General features: G+C 40.3%; 1 protein-coding gene across 3 annotated transcripts in view; it reads right to left on the minus strand.

Moving 5' to 3' along the window:
• The window catches only part of clip2 (CAP-GLY domain containing linker protein 2), a 67,933-nt gene extending 49,822 nt beyond the window's left edge, over positions 1–18,111 (minus strand). For 2 of the 3 annotated variants that reach the window (XM_073841117.1, XM_073841116.1), the window contains exons 1-2: positions 17,821–18,110; positions 16,998–17,242 (exon numbers count right to left, since the gene is read on the minus strand). In XM_073841117.1, the coding sequence (XP_073697218.1) occupies positions 16,998–17,112 (115 nt within the window). In that variant the 5' untranslated portion in view covers positions 17,113–17,242; positions 17,821–18,110. Of the gene's footprint in view, positions 1–16,997; positions 17,243–17,820 lie in introns of all 3 variants that reach the window. The other variant, XM_073841115.1, reaches the window with a different exon arrangement.
• Between the last annotated feature and the right edge of the window lie 373 nt (positions 18,112–18,484).

Consider the following 18,484-nt stretch of genomic DNA (forward strand, 5'->3'; position numbering starts at 1 on the left):
CAATAGTAGATAATTCAAGAAATATTCCAGGCTCAACACAACAAAGCTTCATCGACAAAACTGTCATTTACGAAAGAACTGCCTCTGAGTTTGTTAAATGGATAAAAAATTGTAAGCACAATAACAAACTTACAATGGAGGTCTACGGGGCAAGGCATTCTGAAGGGTTCTCTGTCGCCTGAACATTTTGAAGTATTACTATTCATTCTGCCATGCAAAAATGTGTTATTTGAGATGTAAAGTCTAAACTATCTTTCAGTGGTGGAACTACTGCTGTAGGTGGATGAACTTCTAATTATGCAATACCAATGTAATTACTGTGGGTGGAGTTTGCTCCACATAAACAGTGTTGCATTTTGTTCCTTTTCTTGTATCACTGCGTGTATCATGTTTCTGCATCTCCAGTTTATTGGATACATTACTTTTACAAAATAAGGCATGAGTGGAAATTATTTCCTGTGGTAACTGACAGTATGTCACAGAAGCATTAGTGTTTAAGAAACATGAAGACTTTCTGATATATCAGGTATTAAATCGTAAGTCAGTCATTACAGCAACCATTCTCTTCATTCATCTAGCATGACTGATCACCATCACAGAATGCTGGTGTTTTAGTGTCCCTACCATGTGTTTTAAAGGGGTCATATTATGCGATTTGAAGTTTTTCCTTGTTTTCGGAGTGCTTACAAGCTGTTCGTAAATATATAATATCTGTAAAGTCGCAAAGATTAAAGTCTCAAACCCAAAGAGATATTCTTTATAAAAGTTAAGACTCAGCCACGCCTTACTAAAACAGCTCATTTAAACGCCCCAACAAATCCATGTCACATTGTGGGAAGATTTGCATAACACTGCCTAAATGTATACACAAAGAAAGAAGTTGTAAGTTTTATTCTCGCTGTAATATTATTGTGGTCGCCATGTGCGTGTTTCTTTGCGAAAGCAAAACAACTAAAAGAGGACACAACTAGAAATCAGTGGTTAAACACTGTTCCAGAACAGTACAACCTAAATATTAAAGTGCAGCGCATTTTACGGGGACTGTTTCCTGAACCTGGGAGAGTTTGTTGTCCTTCCAGCTTTATTGTCTTTGTATCGTCACGCCGGGACACAGTGCTAAAATATGGTAAGGAGCGTAAGTGTTATGAAACCTGCCCGTGTTCTTCGGTCCCCTCGCCACTAGAGGTCGTCCACTCATTACATTGACTTTCACTCTTCACCCTGGACTACACTTCCCATCTCCCATTGCGCATACTGCACTTTCACCTCTATTCAATCACAAACCATATAAATTCGAGGCCATTACAATAATTTTGGGCCAAGTATTGTATTGCGTTTATCACGCTACTAGTGTTATCAACTTTACAGAGACATTTCTAGTTTACCTGAGTCTTGCTTAACCTTGTTCCTAGTCTGTTTACCCGTGTCTTGAATCCCAGCCTGGTTTTCTCATCTTGTCTAATCTGCCGCCTGCCCTAGATCTCTTGTCTGTTTGGATTAATCCTTCGTCTTGCAGTTTCGGACTCTTTTCGCCCCTCGTTAGATCTATTGACTGTCTGCTTGGATTACCCTTTTGCCTAGCCCCCTGGATTACATTTGCCGCCGACCGAACCTCGCCTGTCTTGGATTACTCTTGTGTCTTGCCCTCTGTATACCTGTTTGTATACCTATGCTCGACCCAGGCCTGTGTATGACCACGTCTATGTTTATTAATAAAAGATAGTAGATGGATCTGGTCACTTCCCGTCTCTGTCGACCCGTAACAGTAACATTTCTTTTACATGCTTTAGGTATTTGGCCAATCACAACACATTGGATAGCTGGCTAATCAGAGCACAACGCACTTTTCAGAACAATGAGCTTTGTAAAAATTGCCACGTTTCAGAAAGGCGGGGCAGAGAGGAGCAATAATAATGTACGGCATGTGGAAAATAATATGTTTTTAAACCTTAAACCATGTAAACACAGTGCATTACACCAAATAAATAAAATAATGTTCTTTTTAGCAACATCATATGACTGCTTTAACTAGATAAATATTTATAAATCATTCCTTGGTCAACCATGGTGTTAGGGATGCAACGATTAACCGATTTCACTATTAACCGCACTTTAATTCGTCACGGTTAATTAATCGTAAAGGCTTCTCAACACCGTGTTTCTGTTGCACGGAACAAAACAGCTGCAACTAAACAAAGTTTTGCCAACTGTGCGCTAGTTTAAAATTCCGAGTTTACAGAACATGGCTAATACGCACGCACACTGGATTATCTATGGCTGAGGCACCTAACAGCGAAACTCTGTTTCCTCAGAAGAAGCGCCTGAAGACGGGATTATTTTGGGTAGAATGACCAGGGCGTCATTGAAGATGACGGATCACCTTTTTGTAACACGTGCCGTAAAAAGGTTGCTGCTGAAGGATCGAACACATCTAATTTGATGCAGCACCTGCGGGATCACTATCCAGCTTTGCACGCTCAAGTAAAGGTAATGCATAACTAAGTTAAATTCCGTGACAAATTACTTGAATGAAATACGTTGGTAGGGAATTAAATATTAATGAATCAACACTGTAGCAGTGAGAGTTGCGCATGGCTTTGAGGATGCGTTAGACGAATTATTACAAATTATTAAAATGATTATGTATGGATGAAAGCTGATGATAACAACAGTTCATTTAAGTTAATTTTAGTCTTTTATATTGATAATGATAACATTAATATTATTATAAATTATAGAAAATAATTGTTAATGTAATTAAATACTGAAAATTATCTTATATCATTATTTCAACTCCAGGCAAAGTTCATCTTGTTATTGATGATTTTATTTACATTTTTCTTATTCAATTTTAGCTCAAGACTAGTTTTTTATTTATTCTTATTTTTATTTATTTATTTATTCATTATTCTCTTATTTTCAGTGTAAAATTATTACTATATTATAATATTTGGTTACTGAGCAGCAATAAATAACACTTTATGTATATAAGGAGTTTTCATGTGATTTTCTTAACTAATAGTGTTTTGAAATTAATGAGTAAATAATAATCATGATAACCATGAAACCGTGATTATTCCTCGATAATCGTACAACCAAAATCTATAATCATTGCATCCCTAGTGGTAATATTCTTTGGGGAAAAAAGTACACTACTGTTTTTAAAGATTTTCTTTGTTTTTGAACGTCTCTTAAAGAAAATGTATTTGATTACAAAATACAGTTGTATAGTAATGTTATGAAGCTACGAGAATACTTTTTGTGCACAAAGAAAACAAAAAAACTTTTTTCTGCAATTTCTTCTCTTCTATTTTAGTCTGTACTCTTGTGAATGCCGCAGGGACTGAATAGAGTCATTATTTTTGTTTTCTTTGCGCACAAAAAGTATTTTCATAGCTTAATGAAATGAAGGTTGAACCACTGATGACACATGGACTATTTTAACAATGTCATTACTATCTTTTTGGGCCTTAAATGTGGTAGTTGCATTGCTCTCTATGGAGGGTCAGAAAGTTTTCGGATTTCATCAAAAATATCTTAATTTGTGTTCTAAAGATGAACAAAGGTCTTACAGGTTTGGAACAACATGTGTAATTAATGACAGAATGTGACATTTACGATTTCTGAAGGAAAAAGGATATTTAATTAATGCAGTGTAGTTTGTTGACTAGAAACTGGAGATTAATAAATCAATGTTAAACATTTTAAGAATTTACAGTGTTCTGTGTATTTCACAGCATATGTTGTCAACACTTGTTACACAGTTCATTTAATGCATGGCATCAGAGAACTTCATCATTTCGCTCATGTCTGGATGTCACTGCAGCCTTCATGCAAGGCTGAGCATCACTCTAATTTATGAACAAAAGTGGGTCAGTGGGATTTGCAGTGAAATAGTTTATGAACCTGAGTGCTTTGCACATGTGGCTCTTTTGACACATGCCACTTACCCAATACCGCTTGAAGGATACAGTGATGATGATGTGGGAGCCACGGCTCATTTAGTGTGTGTTCAGTCAGTCTTTCATACCTCAGTGTATGTGTGTGGGGGGTTACTGGCACTGGGGGAGGGGGATGATGACTGCTTTTGTTTCTCAATTGCTCCAACATGTTTTTGGATTGATAAACAAGGTGGTTAAAGATCTCTGATATGAAGAAAACTCTGGGCTGCTTATCAGTCAAAAAACATCCTGATTTAATTCGCTGTTGTTTAGAAATGGCGCGTAACAATGCTGAGCCGGTGTGCCTCCTAAGAGCTGACAGACTGTCTACGTCGAGAATTTTGGACGTCATTCAACTATTATTGAGGTCAGTAGTCTACCACACAGAAGCAGACGTGTAAACATCAGCAGTGATGGAAATATATAAACAAATTTTATTCTTTGGCAGACAATAGAGTAGAATACAAAAACTAATATGGTCAATTGCAACAAGAACTTTCCATTCACCGGTCCATTGTTTCACTAGCCGATGACCCCAATATAATCCAAACTATCCATCACACATTAGGGCAGCAGTGAAGCACACTCAGAGCAGTGTAGTGAAACATAAGCGGAAGGAGTGCGTGTATGTGTGTCTGTGTGTATATGCATGTGCCGGGACTCAAGAGAGGAGTACACGAGCTCTACACTACGGCAGAGAAAACTAGGCCCATTCAGGAAGTCCCGGCCCATTGCGGGGCTCGAGCGGAGGCTCTGCTGCATTTCTTGCCCAAGTGGCAGCGTTGCTACGGTAACACTAGATCAGTTAGGGGAAAAAAAGAAAAAGGAGTGATGCAGGAAGAAGAGAAGAACACAAGCCTCACTTCACTATTGTGCCTGCACTCCTCCTCCCACCATCTCAATCCCACCATTCAGCAGCACAAGCTAACACAATGACCCCGGCTCAGCCTTTAACCGCCCCTTGCACACACACACACACACACACACACAAACATTTCTATCTCAGAAGCTCTCTGTGAAGTCCTGATCACTCCTCCACCGTAAACACTCTCTCTTTTTCCCACTGAAAACTGATAACGAAAACATGGATTCATAAGATGTAACTTTTTCGATAGTTACACTTTATTTTATGGTGTCCTTGTTAGAGTGCAATATTACAATTATAGTATGGGTAACACTTTAGTTTAGGGACCAATTCTCACTATTAACTAGTTGCTTATCAGCATGCATATTACTAGCATATTAGCTGTTTATTAGTACTCACTGTCACACCCCCGGACTTTCTTGTTGGTTTTTCCCATTTCCCCCCGCTGTTCTGAGTGTTTTTGGTTTCTCCGTCATTGTCTGCACCTGTCTGTGTAATTAGTCTGTCTATTTAAGGTGTGTGTTTTCCCCTGTACTCTTGTCGGTCTTTGATGTTATATGGATGTCTTACCCTGCTGTTCCTGTGTCTGCTTGTATTCCGTTGGATTTATTAAATATTCGTCTTTTACTACGTCGTTGTTCGTGTGTTCCTGCTAGAGGGCTGCATTGGGATTGGGACCCGCCGGGTCCCGCGGGACCCAACGCAAATCTCGCGGGAGCGGGCGGTTTGAACTTTGCTGCGGGCGGGAATGGGCGGCTAAAAAAAGCACTGCGGGATCCGGATGCTCAGCGCGCTTTGCGTTAGTGAGGAAAAAAAGTCTTAAACTTACTTCGTTTTCAGGACGGAGGTAAAGTGCAACTCCATTTCATTGGACAGCTTAACTTGTTTTGCAGGGGGATTTCGAGAGGGTGCCCTCCCTCTTCCCTCGCACGATGCAAATCTGTTCTGTACTTCTAGTTCTAACTGCCTGTCTACGGCACAACGCGCTGGATTAGTCTGTGTGTTGTAATGTTTGCGCGGCGCTCCCTCATCTGGCTGCATACGGCAATTACGTGAAAAAAGTACTTGAAGTCGGACTTGGTAGCCTAAGCGTTTTAGATGTCCTCGATAGCCCAGGCTACTATTCCCTACCAGTGTGTCAGAATACATGCAGGCCAGGGAAAGAAACAAACATGAATCTCCTTAATAACATCAATACAAATACGTTTTTTTTACCCCTGCGGGACGGGAGAAGAGGCAAAATCAATGCATTTCTATTATCGTGCGGGAATAAATTCTCAGAGTTTTGCGGGTGCGGGCGGGAGTGGTCATACATTTTGCGGGTGCGGGCGGGAGTGTGACACACACGTTGCGGGAGCGGGCGGTAATGGTCAGAAATTCGGCGGGCGCGGGCGGGAGCGGGATGAAGAAAACAATCCCGCGCAGGGCTCTAGTTCCTGCCTACATCGTGACAGAAAGACCGACCTATACAGTTTATTTTTTTTGGCGTGTTCTCCTCCGTTTTGTTTCCCGTTCGTTTTTCCCAGTCTTTTTGTTTCCGTTGTGTCTCCCCCATGGATTCCTTCCTCCGTCCAGAAATCATCCTCCTCCGGCTGAAGCAGGGGGAATTACCGCTCGAGGGCTACACATCAATGTTCCAGCTAGTAGCTAACAACACCAGCTACCCGGACGACGCGCTCTGTGCGTTCTATGACGCGAGTCTTAACGCATCATGCAGAGCGCCGTCGTCCGAGGATGGCCCTCGAGCCGATTTTGCCGCGTTTGTGGAGTGGACACTGGCGAGAAAAAGACCCGAGTTCCCCGCCTGTTCCAAGGAGAATCTCGTCAGTGCCACTCCAGACCCAGAGCCCAGCCAGCCACCCCGACCCGCGGATTATGAGCCCATCAGAGACGGAAAGCCCGAGCCCGGAGCGACAGCAGTATGGAGTGCCGACGGGGGCAAAACTGCTGATCAGGTGCGTGAGCCGACCATTACATCTGCGACGGTGGAGTGCTTCGTGGAGCAAGAGAGGGCGGTAGAGAGTCCCGCCCACTGCACTATCACTGAGGGTGAGCTGGAACAAGATTATGGGGATGTTATTGACTGTGTCATGGAAATACCTATCTGCCTGGATTTCCCACCCACCCTCCCTCTTCTGCCTAGTCCTGAATCTCCGCTGGTTCCGCCCAGCCTACCTGAATCCCCGTTGTCTGCTGTCTGTCCCCTTGCTCACCCTCAGCCCACCATCTGTGCGGTGGGTTCGCCGCGGGTCTGCCAGTCTCCATCGGTGTCATGGCTGGAGGATCCCTCACCATCGCCTCCAGCCTCAGAGTCCTGGACTCCGCCTCGGCCCTCCGACCCTGCGGCTCCACCCCGGCTCTCTGCTCCCTCGTCTCCGCCGTCGCCTGTCGATCCACCAGCTCCACCGGGCACCATCGTCCCTCCGGCTCCGCCCTGGTCAGTCGTCGCCCCACCTTCGCCTCTGGACTCTACTCCTCCGGCTGTGCCTCGTCGCGCCGTCCCACCGGCTCTGTGGACCTCCTCCCTCCCGTGGGCACAGCCTCGGTCCTCTGTCGCTCCGGCTCCGCCGCGGATCTCCGGATCTCCATCTCCGCCTTGGTCGCCAGAGCCTTGGGTTCCGCCTTGGCCCTCCGGATCCGCGGTGTCACCCAAGATCATCGGCTTTCCGTCTCCGCCTCGGGCTCTCCCACCACCTGCTCCGCCTCCGTCGGTCGGCCCCTTGGAGTCGTCAGCCCTTCCTCCACCATGGCTCCCCCCTCCATCGGCTCCACCGTGGGAATACATCTTGGCTGCGTTCTGGGTCCCACCTGGCTCCTCCTGCTCCAGCCCATTACTGTCACATCCTTGGCTCCTCCCTCCGTCACCACCCTGGACTCCATCTTGTGCCCTCCTCCCGGGAGTCCGTCCTCCACCTAAGCCCCCTCCAAGGACTTTGTTCTGTTTCCTTTGTCTGTTTGTCGGCACGAGGACGTGCCTTCCGGGAGGGGGAGGTAATGTCACACCCCCGGACTTTCTTGTTGGTTTTTCCCGTTTTCCCCTGCTGTTCTGAGTGTTTTTGGTTTCTCCGTCATTGTCTGCACCTGTCTGTGTAATTAGTCTGTCTATTTAAGGTGTGTGTTTTCCCCTGTACTCTTGTCGGTCTTTGATGTTATATGGATGTCTTACCCTGCTGTTCCTGTGTCTGCTTGTATTCCGTTGGATTTATTAAATATTCGTCTTTTACTACGTCGTTGTTCGTGTGTTCCTGCCTACATCGTGACACTTACAAAGCTAATATTAAAATCTTATTCTGCCTGACCATATTTTAGATTCCATAATCCTACCCTATACCTAAACTTAAAGGGGTCATCGGATGCCCAAGTTGATATGATTCTTTAGGGTCTTAATGAGAAGTAGGGCAGGGCGATTTGGCCTAAAATCAAAATCTCGATTAATTGAACATTTTAACTCGATTACGATTAATGAACGATTATTTTATTTATTAATAAAATTATATTTAATTATATTTATATAATATTTATTTTTTTGCCCTCATAGTTCACTGACAAGTAGGGATGCACCGAAATTAAAATTCTTGGCTGAAACCGAAAACCGAAAAAGAGGAAACCAAGGCCGAAAACCGAAACCCCGAAAGAATTATGCCAATTATTAGTACCATTCCATTTATGGCTATGACTGTGTACTAATCTTACTAGACTCAAGGCATTGCAATTGCATACATTAATATTAAAGTTTCAAAGAATAAATCAATTATATTAATTTAAACAATTATTATCAATCAAGTATTTTATTACTTGACATATACATATATTTTACTGCCTTTGTTTAAATTGTTTAAATTTTTATAACATTATCTTCTGGATCCATCACATCATAGACTGTAAAAAAATTCACATTTACAAGACTACGCGTTTCTCTTCCAGCAGGAGGCGCTGTCAGACTGGTATACAAAGCAGCGCAACAAATGACTTTGAAACGTGCAGCGCTCAGATTTATTCAATGGATAGCCTTTTGAAGTTTCATCATTTCTTGTCTTTCAGTCCCCACATTTAAGACCACCTGAAATCATAATTATGACTTTTATAACCCCTAATAACACTGCAGTTTTCAATTAAAATTAAGAGCTTTATTTCAAGAACCGATTTTCTGAAACAAACCTTGCACAATATACGTTTCTTTTTATACGTTTCCCACCATATTCAGGGCACAAGGAAAATATTAGGGGACTAAATTAATATCAGCATATGAAGTATAATCGTCTCTCATTGTCTCTGAGAGAACGTCAGATGCTGAAAATCAGTTTTCACTTTCATTTTAACATTGCGCAGTTTTCACGTTGCTTGTATGATATCCATTGGCTCACCTCCATGGTTTAAAACATAAATATTAATAAAAATACAGTATGAAAAGACATATCTTTAAAATATTGTGACGTAACACCAACATAAAGCTAATGTTTTTCACTCACTGAAAGCTACATCTGTCTCGATCTCTGCTCTTATCACTGCACGCACGACTGCAGACACAACCCCTCTGGAAATTTCGGCAAAACAAGTTTTGCAAATCGCTATCCGTGGGTCTTTCCATACGTCCACACCGCAGACGTGTTGCTTCAGACAAGCACGTGCAGGCTGCGGTTTCTGTTTGTGTCAACATACTGTTTCGGCCGTGTTGTTTCGGTGATAAAAGTCTTTCGGCCGAAAACCGAAAATGCACTTTCAAAGTAGAAAATAAGCACTGTCTTCTAAACAAAATTACTCTTGTATATCCTGTACATTTTTTAAGCTCTCCATGGACATGTCGGCGGAACGGAGCGGAGTCACGTGACTCCACACGCGGTACTGTTTTTAAAGGGAAAGTAATCGAAATAATCGACCTGGAAACATTTGATCGATTATAGGTTCTGAATGTCGATTTCGATTATTTTTCGATTAATCGCCCAGCCCTAATGAGAAGTCTATAACATACTTTGGTTAAATTTTCTCAATGGTAGTGTAAAAACACACTCTTTTTACCTTGTCAAAAATCAGCCCTTTTTAGAGCGAGCTATTCTGTTGCATGTTCCTTTAAATGCTAATGTGCTTTTCTCACCCTGCCCCTCTCTGCCGTGGGATGATGAGCCGTAATGTTTACTTTAACCACATTTTGCCACGTTTAGCTGCGAAACTTGCTAACTAGCACATTATTACGAAAGGCCATTTGCAAAGATGCATAAAAAACCCTTATACTCACTTCTGCTGTGGGTGAAGCTGCATCATGAATGATTCGCATGAACATAGACGCATATGTAGATCGGAATCAGCGCTTTCCTTTCAAAAACGAAAGTAACGTTAATCCTCTGATAACTTACTGATAACTTACTCACCCCCATGTCCTCAAAGATGTCTTTCTTTCTTCAGTCGAAAAGAAATTAAGGTTTTCGAGGAAAACATTCCAGGACATTCCAAAATAAAATGTATTTATTTTTAACCACAAATGCTCATCTTGCACTAGCTCGGCCTCACACATTATGTAATCACGTTGGAAAGGTCAAGCGTGATGTAAGCAAAAGTATTTACCCTGTGTTTACAAAGTGAATGTGCAAAGAAAGTCAATGCCCTTTACAAAAAAAAAAGGTAAAAGAACAATGTTGGATCATTTTAAAGTTGGAGGGGAAAATGAGATGAAGCTACCCTACCTTTTTGAACCGAAATACACAGGTGAAGAACTGACAACACGTGACTTTTCCAACGTGACTACGCCATACGTGAAGACATGCATTTGTTTGCTTTTGATTATCAAAAATATTTTAATTTGTGTACTGAATGATGAACAAAAGTCTTACAGGTTTAAAAAAAACAACATAAGGGTGAGTAATTAATGACAGAATTTTCATTTTTGGGTGAACTATCCCTTTAACGACTATGTTGACATAGATTTGTCAACATGAATACTGATTCCAAGGAGGTTGAGCAACTAAAGGATGAACTCGAGCAATGATTCTGGCAGGATTTTTCTTCTTGTTGCATCAATTTCATCTTCCAGTTGCCTGACCTTTGACTTCTCCTGATTCCAAACAAACTCTTCAATTCAGTGAAAATCTCCATTCACAAGTGTATCGCTTTGGAAGAGGAACAGGGATGTAGAAATTTTTCTACACCAGATGGAATTTCAGCACATTGCTTCTAATTCTCATCTGTTAAATCAAGTCAAATCGAGTTTGGAACATGAAAAGAAAGCTTTCTATTTGTAGATATGTAATCAAAAATGCACAAAACATTCCGCACATGCAATGAGCAGATTAGAAATGTTTTGAGTCCTGTCAGTGGTTCTGTCAATGAAAGAGGTCAACTCAGCTGATTAAAGACGCAACTCAGCTTGCCACCACAGTGCAGAACTGGCCAGTTTGCTTTTTTAATATAGTATGTCACAGAAGTGAGTACACCCCTCACATTTCAGCAACCATTTTAGTATATCTTCTCAAGGGACAATACTATAGAAAGGAAACTCTGATGTATTTTAAAGTAGTCAATGTGCAGCTTGTATAGCAGTATAGATTTATTGTCCCCTGAAAATTACACAGCATACAGCCATTATTGTCAAAATAGCTGGCAACAAAAGTGAGTACATCCTAAGTGAACTTGTCCAAAGTGTCAATATTTTGTGTTAGCACCATTGTTATCTGGCACTTTTGGCCTTAATCATCCTGGGCATGGAAGTGACCAAAGCGGCAGTTGTCATCTTGGTGGTGTGTTTGGGATCATTATCATGTTGGAAAACTGCCATTCAGCCTAGTTTCTGGAGGGAAGGCATCATGTTCTGCTTCAGAATGTGCAGTACATAATGGAATGTGTCCCTCAATGAACTGCAGCTCCCCAGTATCAACAGCACTAATGCAGCCCCAGACCATGATGCTACCACCACCATGCTTGACTGTAAGCAAGACACAATTTTCTTGGTACTCCTAACCAACACATGCTGGACACGATCTGAGCCAAACAAGTTTTTTCTTAGTCTCATCAGACCACAGGACATGGTTCCAGTAATTCATGCTCTTGGACAGGTTGTCTTCAGCAAACTGTTTGCAGGCTTTCTTGTGAGCCAGCTTCAGCAGAGGCTTCCTTCTAAGACAGCACTGACAAGCTGACCTTCTATTTCTGCAACCTTTGAAGCAATGATGGCAGTACTCATGCATCTGTTTTTTGAAGCCAGGTTCTGCACCTGACGCACAGAACGAGTACTCAACTTCGTTAATCGACCCTTGCAAGGCCTGTTCTGAATGGAACCCATCTTAGAAAACCTCTGTATGACCCTGACCACTGTAGTGTAACTCAGTTTCAGGGGGGGGTTACTGAACCTCTAATAGCCTTGGCCATCTTTGTGGAGAGCAACAATTCTAATTCTCAAATCCTCAGAGACTTCTTTGCCATGAGATGCCATGTTGAACATCCAGTCGTCAGTACGAGAGAATTGTACTTTAAGCACCAAATTTTAACTACTCTAATACAAGATACACAACACTGTATGGTCCTGTCAAGCAGACAAAAACATAAACATGATGAATAGGACATGTGGCTTTGCATGATTAAAACAACAAACTGCTGTTATCACTTACCTATTTTGACAATAATGGCTGTATGTTGAGTTATTTTCAGAGGACAGTAAATCTATACTGCTACACAAGCTGAACATCGACTACTCTAAAATATATCCAAGTTTAATTTCTATAGTATAGTCTCTTGAGAAGATATACTAAAATGGTTGCAGAAATGTTAGGGGTGTACTCAATTTTGTGAGAAACTGTATCTAAAAATGTGACTTACTTCCTGCTGTTTACTTTACTTAAACAATTGTGGTAGTTGGATCTCAAAAAATGCAATGCAATCTAATTTCCTTATACAATGATGAGATTTTCTGGTGAACTGATTTCCATTGGAGCCAGCCAACCAGACTGGAACTTTCACCATTTCGGTCTATATTATCCATCAGACAATAATGATCCAGTGGCACTCCATCTGAGGCTGAGAGAAACCCAGAGTATCTAAACTTAGAAAATAGGGTAAAACAACTGTGGCACCATTTTAAAGCAAAAAATGCTCCTGACCAAAGCATTCATAAAGAATTCATACAAAACAATTATCTGGTCTATAAAAACACTTTAAAAGCTACACTGGTTCAGACAGTATTGTGTCTAAACCAATGTGCTACTCATTTCCTGTGCCTGGGCTGCATATGTCAGAAATCTTCAGGGAAAACTCTAGTTTTTGGGAGTGTACAGAGCACAGTCTGTGGGCGGCTAACATCATTTCATTTTACATGACCAGAGGATGTTTATATTGTTAACCAGTTTATGCATTTGCGTAGTTTGCAAAATTTGTGCTCAGTATTTAACTTTGAGCTAAGCATTAAATACAAAATGAAGTTCAAAGACTTTACTGAAAATTATCATTTAAATCATGTAACGAGCCTAGTTTTCTCTTGTGTTGATGTATTTCCTATTCAAACAGGAAGTTTGAATTAGGAATATTTAAAGCTTTGTTCTTAGGCTTCATTACATCACAGCCATGAACTCTGAATTGCTACTTGATATTAGTCACAGATGTGAGGGACATTCTCATATTAGAAGGCATTTTGACAGGACAAAAACCTTTAAAATGCAACACGAGTTATAAATATTTTAATCTTTTTTTCTTAGAACAGCCTATGATCAATGCTAGTGCATTTCCCTTGTATCACAGACAGGTACCATTAGACCACAGGACACGACACATTAATACTATGGTGTGAAATTTTATAAAGGGCAGGCTACCACAACTTACCCACGCAGTTATAAATATCATGAGCGGCTTTTGCTAAACATAAAACACATACTGTTGGTAGAGACTGCAGAGAAACAAAGCGTAGATATAAAAATACTTAGGGGCCAAAAAAATGTGAGTTTTGTGTGAAATGGCTTTTGAAACTTCCCCTTCAGGAATATCACATGTTTGATGACTTTTTTTTTTTTATGTGAAAAGGAGCGCAACTGCTGATTTTCACTGCACTTCCTGTATGTGTGTGTGTTTTACGAACAAAGCATTCCACAGTCTGCTTGAACCATGACACCCCTTCTGGGTGACACACAAACTAATGTAAATAACATGGTCTGGTCTCGTTGTGGCTGGATGTGAGGTAGGCCACGTCACCGAGGCAGGGAGTAGCTCACTGTGATTTATGTAACCAATGTCTGTGTCACCAGTGTCAGCGTTTGTCATCTGATTCGAAAGATAATTAACCACATTAATAACAATAAACCACAACTCAGATCCAACCGTCAAGGACTAAAGCAATCTGCACCCATTGATCTACCGTTTCGTAAAAAAAGCGAGTTGAAGAGTGATCAAATGGTAGTCAGTGATATTTTTTATGTTTTTGAAAGAAGTCTCTTAAGGCTGCATTTATTTGATTTAATATTGCAAAATATTATTAGTATATATTAGTAAATTTTAAAATGTAATTTATTCTTAAAGCTGAATTCTGAAAGTCTTCAGTGTCACGTAATCCTTCCGAAATCATTTCTATTATAATCAATGTTGAAATATTTGTGCTACTTAATGTGTTGAAACTGATACTGATACTGAAACTTCTACTGAAATTCTTTGAAGAATAGAAAGAAAGAGCATTGTAACAATATACTACCAGTCAAAAGTTTTTGAACAGTAAGATGTTTAATGTTTTTTAAAGAAGTCTCTTCTGCTCACCAAGCCTGCATTTATTTGATCCAAAGTACAGCAAAATCTGTCAAATTTAGAAATATGTTTACTATTTAAAATAACTGTTTTCTATTTGACTACATTTCAAAATGCAATTTATTCCTGTAATTTCAAAGCGTTTTTTTTAGCATCATTACTCCAGTCACATGATCCTTCAGAAATCATTCTAATATTCTGATTTGTTAAAAAACATTTATTATTATTATGTTGACAACAGCTGAGTAGTGTTTTATCAGGTTTCTTTGATGAATAGAAAGTTCAGAAGAACAGCATTTATCTGAAATAGAAATCTTTTGTAACATTATAAATGTCTTTATCAAGACTTTTGATCAATTTAAAGCATCCTTGCTGAACAAAAGTATTAATTTCTATCATTTCTTGCCCAAATGTCTTTTTATTTCAGTTAAATGCTAATCTTTGGATCTTTCTTCTCATCAAAGAATCCTAAAACATTTACACAACAGTTTTAAATATTTATAATAACAATAATAATAATAAATGTTTGTTTGTTTTTTACAGCAGGCTGGAGTAATAATGCTGAAAATGTAGCTTTGATCACAGGAATAAATTACTTTTGAAAATATATTCAAATAGAAAACAGTTATTTTAAATAGTAAAAATAACAAAATGTTACTGTTTTCGCTGTACTTTGGATCAAATAAATGCAGGCTTGGTGAGCAGAAGAGACTTCTTAAAAAAAAACATTAAAAATCTTACTGTTCAAAAACTTGGGAGTGACTGGTAGTGTATGGTTTTTCTTGTTGAAAAAAATCCCATTATAAACGAGCCATTTGTTGCATCCAGTTGGGACATAACTACTGATTATAATGACTGATAAGGTCTTTTTACGCATTGCGTTGCATCGCGCCACGCCACGCAAACATAACACCATGTCTGCATTTTCGATCGTAGAACGAGAAACAACAAGTACTATTCTACACTGCTCAAAACTCACGTTTGAATGGTCAGTAGCAAATTCTTCAAATATGAAAATGTACTTACAGGCCGTCAGTCAGAAGTGCAAACTGTCCTTGCAACAGTTTTGGAATTGCCCCACTTTATAGCCTGAACATTTTGTGTACAGCTGGCATTGTAAGCTGCTCTCCCAGGTTCAGTAAACAGTCCTTTGTGAAAAGTGCAGCACCCACTCGAATATTTGTGTTGTACTGTTCCGGTACTGTACTGTACTGATTTCTAGTTGTGTCCTCATTTGGAAGGGTAAACAAAGTACTTTTGCTTTCGCAATGAAACACACTGCGTCTCCACAACATGACAGCTGCAACACTACTACAGCTGGTAAAAGTTACGCCTTCTTTCTTTCCATATACATATGGGCGGTGTTATGCTAATCTATGCAAAATACTACCATGGTTTTTTGGACATGATACCATGGTAATACCATCTTCATGTGGACCATGGTATGACCATTTACTGCAGTGGTATATATCAGAGTACCATCACTGACCCAAAGTACCACCACAATGCCTGTAAGGGATGAGTCAGCTGTTATCAGTGGAATTGCAGTGATTTGGTTGAAATGTAATTTCTTTGCTGAAATAGAACCAGAGAACTTGTGTTGCTTATTTGCTACAGTCTACAACTACCATTCAAAACATTGGGGTCAGTAAGATTTTTTAGAAATAAATTTAGTTTTTATTGTTTCTGTCTCGTCGCGCAGAAAAACAACATCACATAAGGGGCGTAACATTTCCTTCACACGCTTGAGGTATTTGGCCAATCACAATGTACCGGATAGCTGGCCAATCAGCGAACACCTCGCTTTTCATCAACAATGAGTTTTGTAAAAATCTAAGCTTTTCAGAAAAGCGGGGCAGAGAGGAGCAACAATAATGTACAGTATGTGGAAAATAATATGTTTTTTAAACGCATTGCACTACACCAAATACACAAAATGATGCTCTTTTTAGCAACATCATATGACCCCTTTAAATTAAAGGAGTGTTTACTATATGCAGTTTCAACTTTACTGCATTTTCTCATTCTCAAATCAATTTCACCCACAAAATTAGCATATAACAGTGTTATAAATCGTTAACTAAAACCATTATTATTTGATAAAAAAAGCTTAATTTTAAAACAATAATTTCAGAAACGTTGCCATGGGTAAATACTCAAATAAAATGTTTTGTTTATGTACTTTCATTACTAAAACAGAAACAAAAATAAAATTAAGCCAAATAGAAATGTTTAAAAAATAACATAAATGACAAAATCACATAATAACATTACTAAAACAACCTAGAAAAATTTAAATGAAAACTGAAAATTTTGACGAATTCTATAATATGTATAAATAGTATATTAATGATACTAAAATAACGCTGATGTAAAAAGTGTCTGCAGATTCTGTCTGGGCCTAGTGATGGCTAATATGATGAGACATATCACTGGCTTATCTGGGTCTGGAGGCGAGCAAGGCACAGAAGAAGCTGACTTACTGTCTTTTTGAGCCGCAGGACTGGTTGATGGGCCAGCAGTTGTTCGTCCCACTGGACTGGAGTGTTTAGGACCCCTGCCAGGGATCTTCAAGCCACTGGACTTCAGCATGTTCATTATGTCCACTGGAGAAACTTCAAGTTTCGCAGCTTATTAAGGGTTGTTTTTTTTCTTTTTTTTTTCTTTCTTTTTTTCGAGGCACTAAATGTGAGGATGGCGGATATCCCTCTCCATTCTACCTGCGGGACTGAGGACAACCATCATGAGCATTTGAAACACATTGACTGGATGCAATTTGCTATATGAATGGCCCATGCCAGTTCATAAACAGGATACTGGCTGAGCCACAGCATCAATAATGTGATGCTTCAGGGCAAAGAAAGACACCAAACCCACATTTTAACGTTTGAATGAAACTAAAAGAATGTAATCGACACCGACAGGCTGTAAATGCGTTGTTTTGAGAATGAAACATCTCCTGAGTGATAAATCAGTAATAAAGCAAGGTCATTTGCGGTATTCTAGTGAAATGAGCCCCATTATCCACTGAGGTCGGCACTTTCGATATGCTGTCATCACAGCTATCTTCCAAAGCTTAAATTTACTCCGTTAAAAACTCACAGCGTGAATTTCAAGTCAAAAGACAGCACAAAGCGTGTAATATATCCTTAAATAGGCGGAAGTTTAGTCTCCTGGCTCATTTCTGCGCCGTAGACTCTGCTGCTCTATTGTTTTGGCTCTTCACTGCGGCGTGCTCGCTACCGTCTTCACACGCCCCTGTCAAGCGACACAAACCCGATCCGCTCTCACAAACAGCACTATTACCTTATGAAGTCCAAATCCTGTGAATTATAAAGAAGTCGGCGCCGGCGAACTTCAGTTGGTCTGTGCAGGATGGCTCAGTCGGCTTCCCGGCATGAGATTTGTCAGCGTCTGCCACTCCCTTTGCTCTCTCTCCCCCTCTTTCTCTCTCTCTCTCTCTCCCACACGGATGCGAAAAATATGGATGCTGAGCTAAAGCTGGCAGTGAGAGTGGGACAGGATGCGAGGCTCACAGACGCCGGTACATTTTAGCAAAGCTCTTTTACACAGATGCCTGTAAATGTCCCGAAAGTGTGTCAGTGGTGAGCAAATGGTTGCTAAATAGATGAGGGTCATTAAGCAGGAGGGGTAAAAGCCTTCAGGCAGGGGGTCGCTTTAGCGATGTTCGATTCGCGAATCATTCTTTTGAGTCGAATCTTTTGAAAGAACCGGTGTTCACGAACTGGGTTAAATTCGTCCGAACAACTCGAGAACGATTAGAAATGAATCGCAGATTCAACCGATGAGCTAGAAAATTACTAGGCTTAGCAGAGATAAAACCCTGTATTTACGACTTGGTTATATGGAAGTTTAATATGCATAAACATACATACGATCCATGTCTGGCTTAAATAAAAGCTAATAAAGTTAATTTTGTCACTTGATTTTACAAGCTGCATTTTGGCTG

Source organism: Garra rufa, chromosome 5 (assembly GCF_049309525.1).
Source record: "Garra rufa chromosome 5, GarRuf1.0, whole genome shotgun sequence".
NCBI lineage: Eukaryota > Metazoa > Chordata > Actinopteri > Cypriniformes > Cyprinidae > Garra > Garra rufa.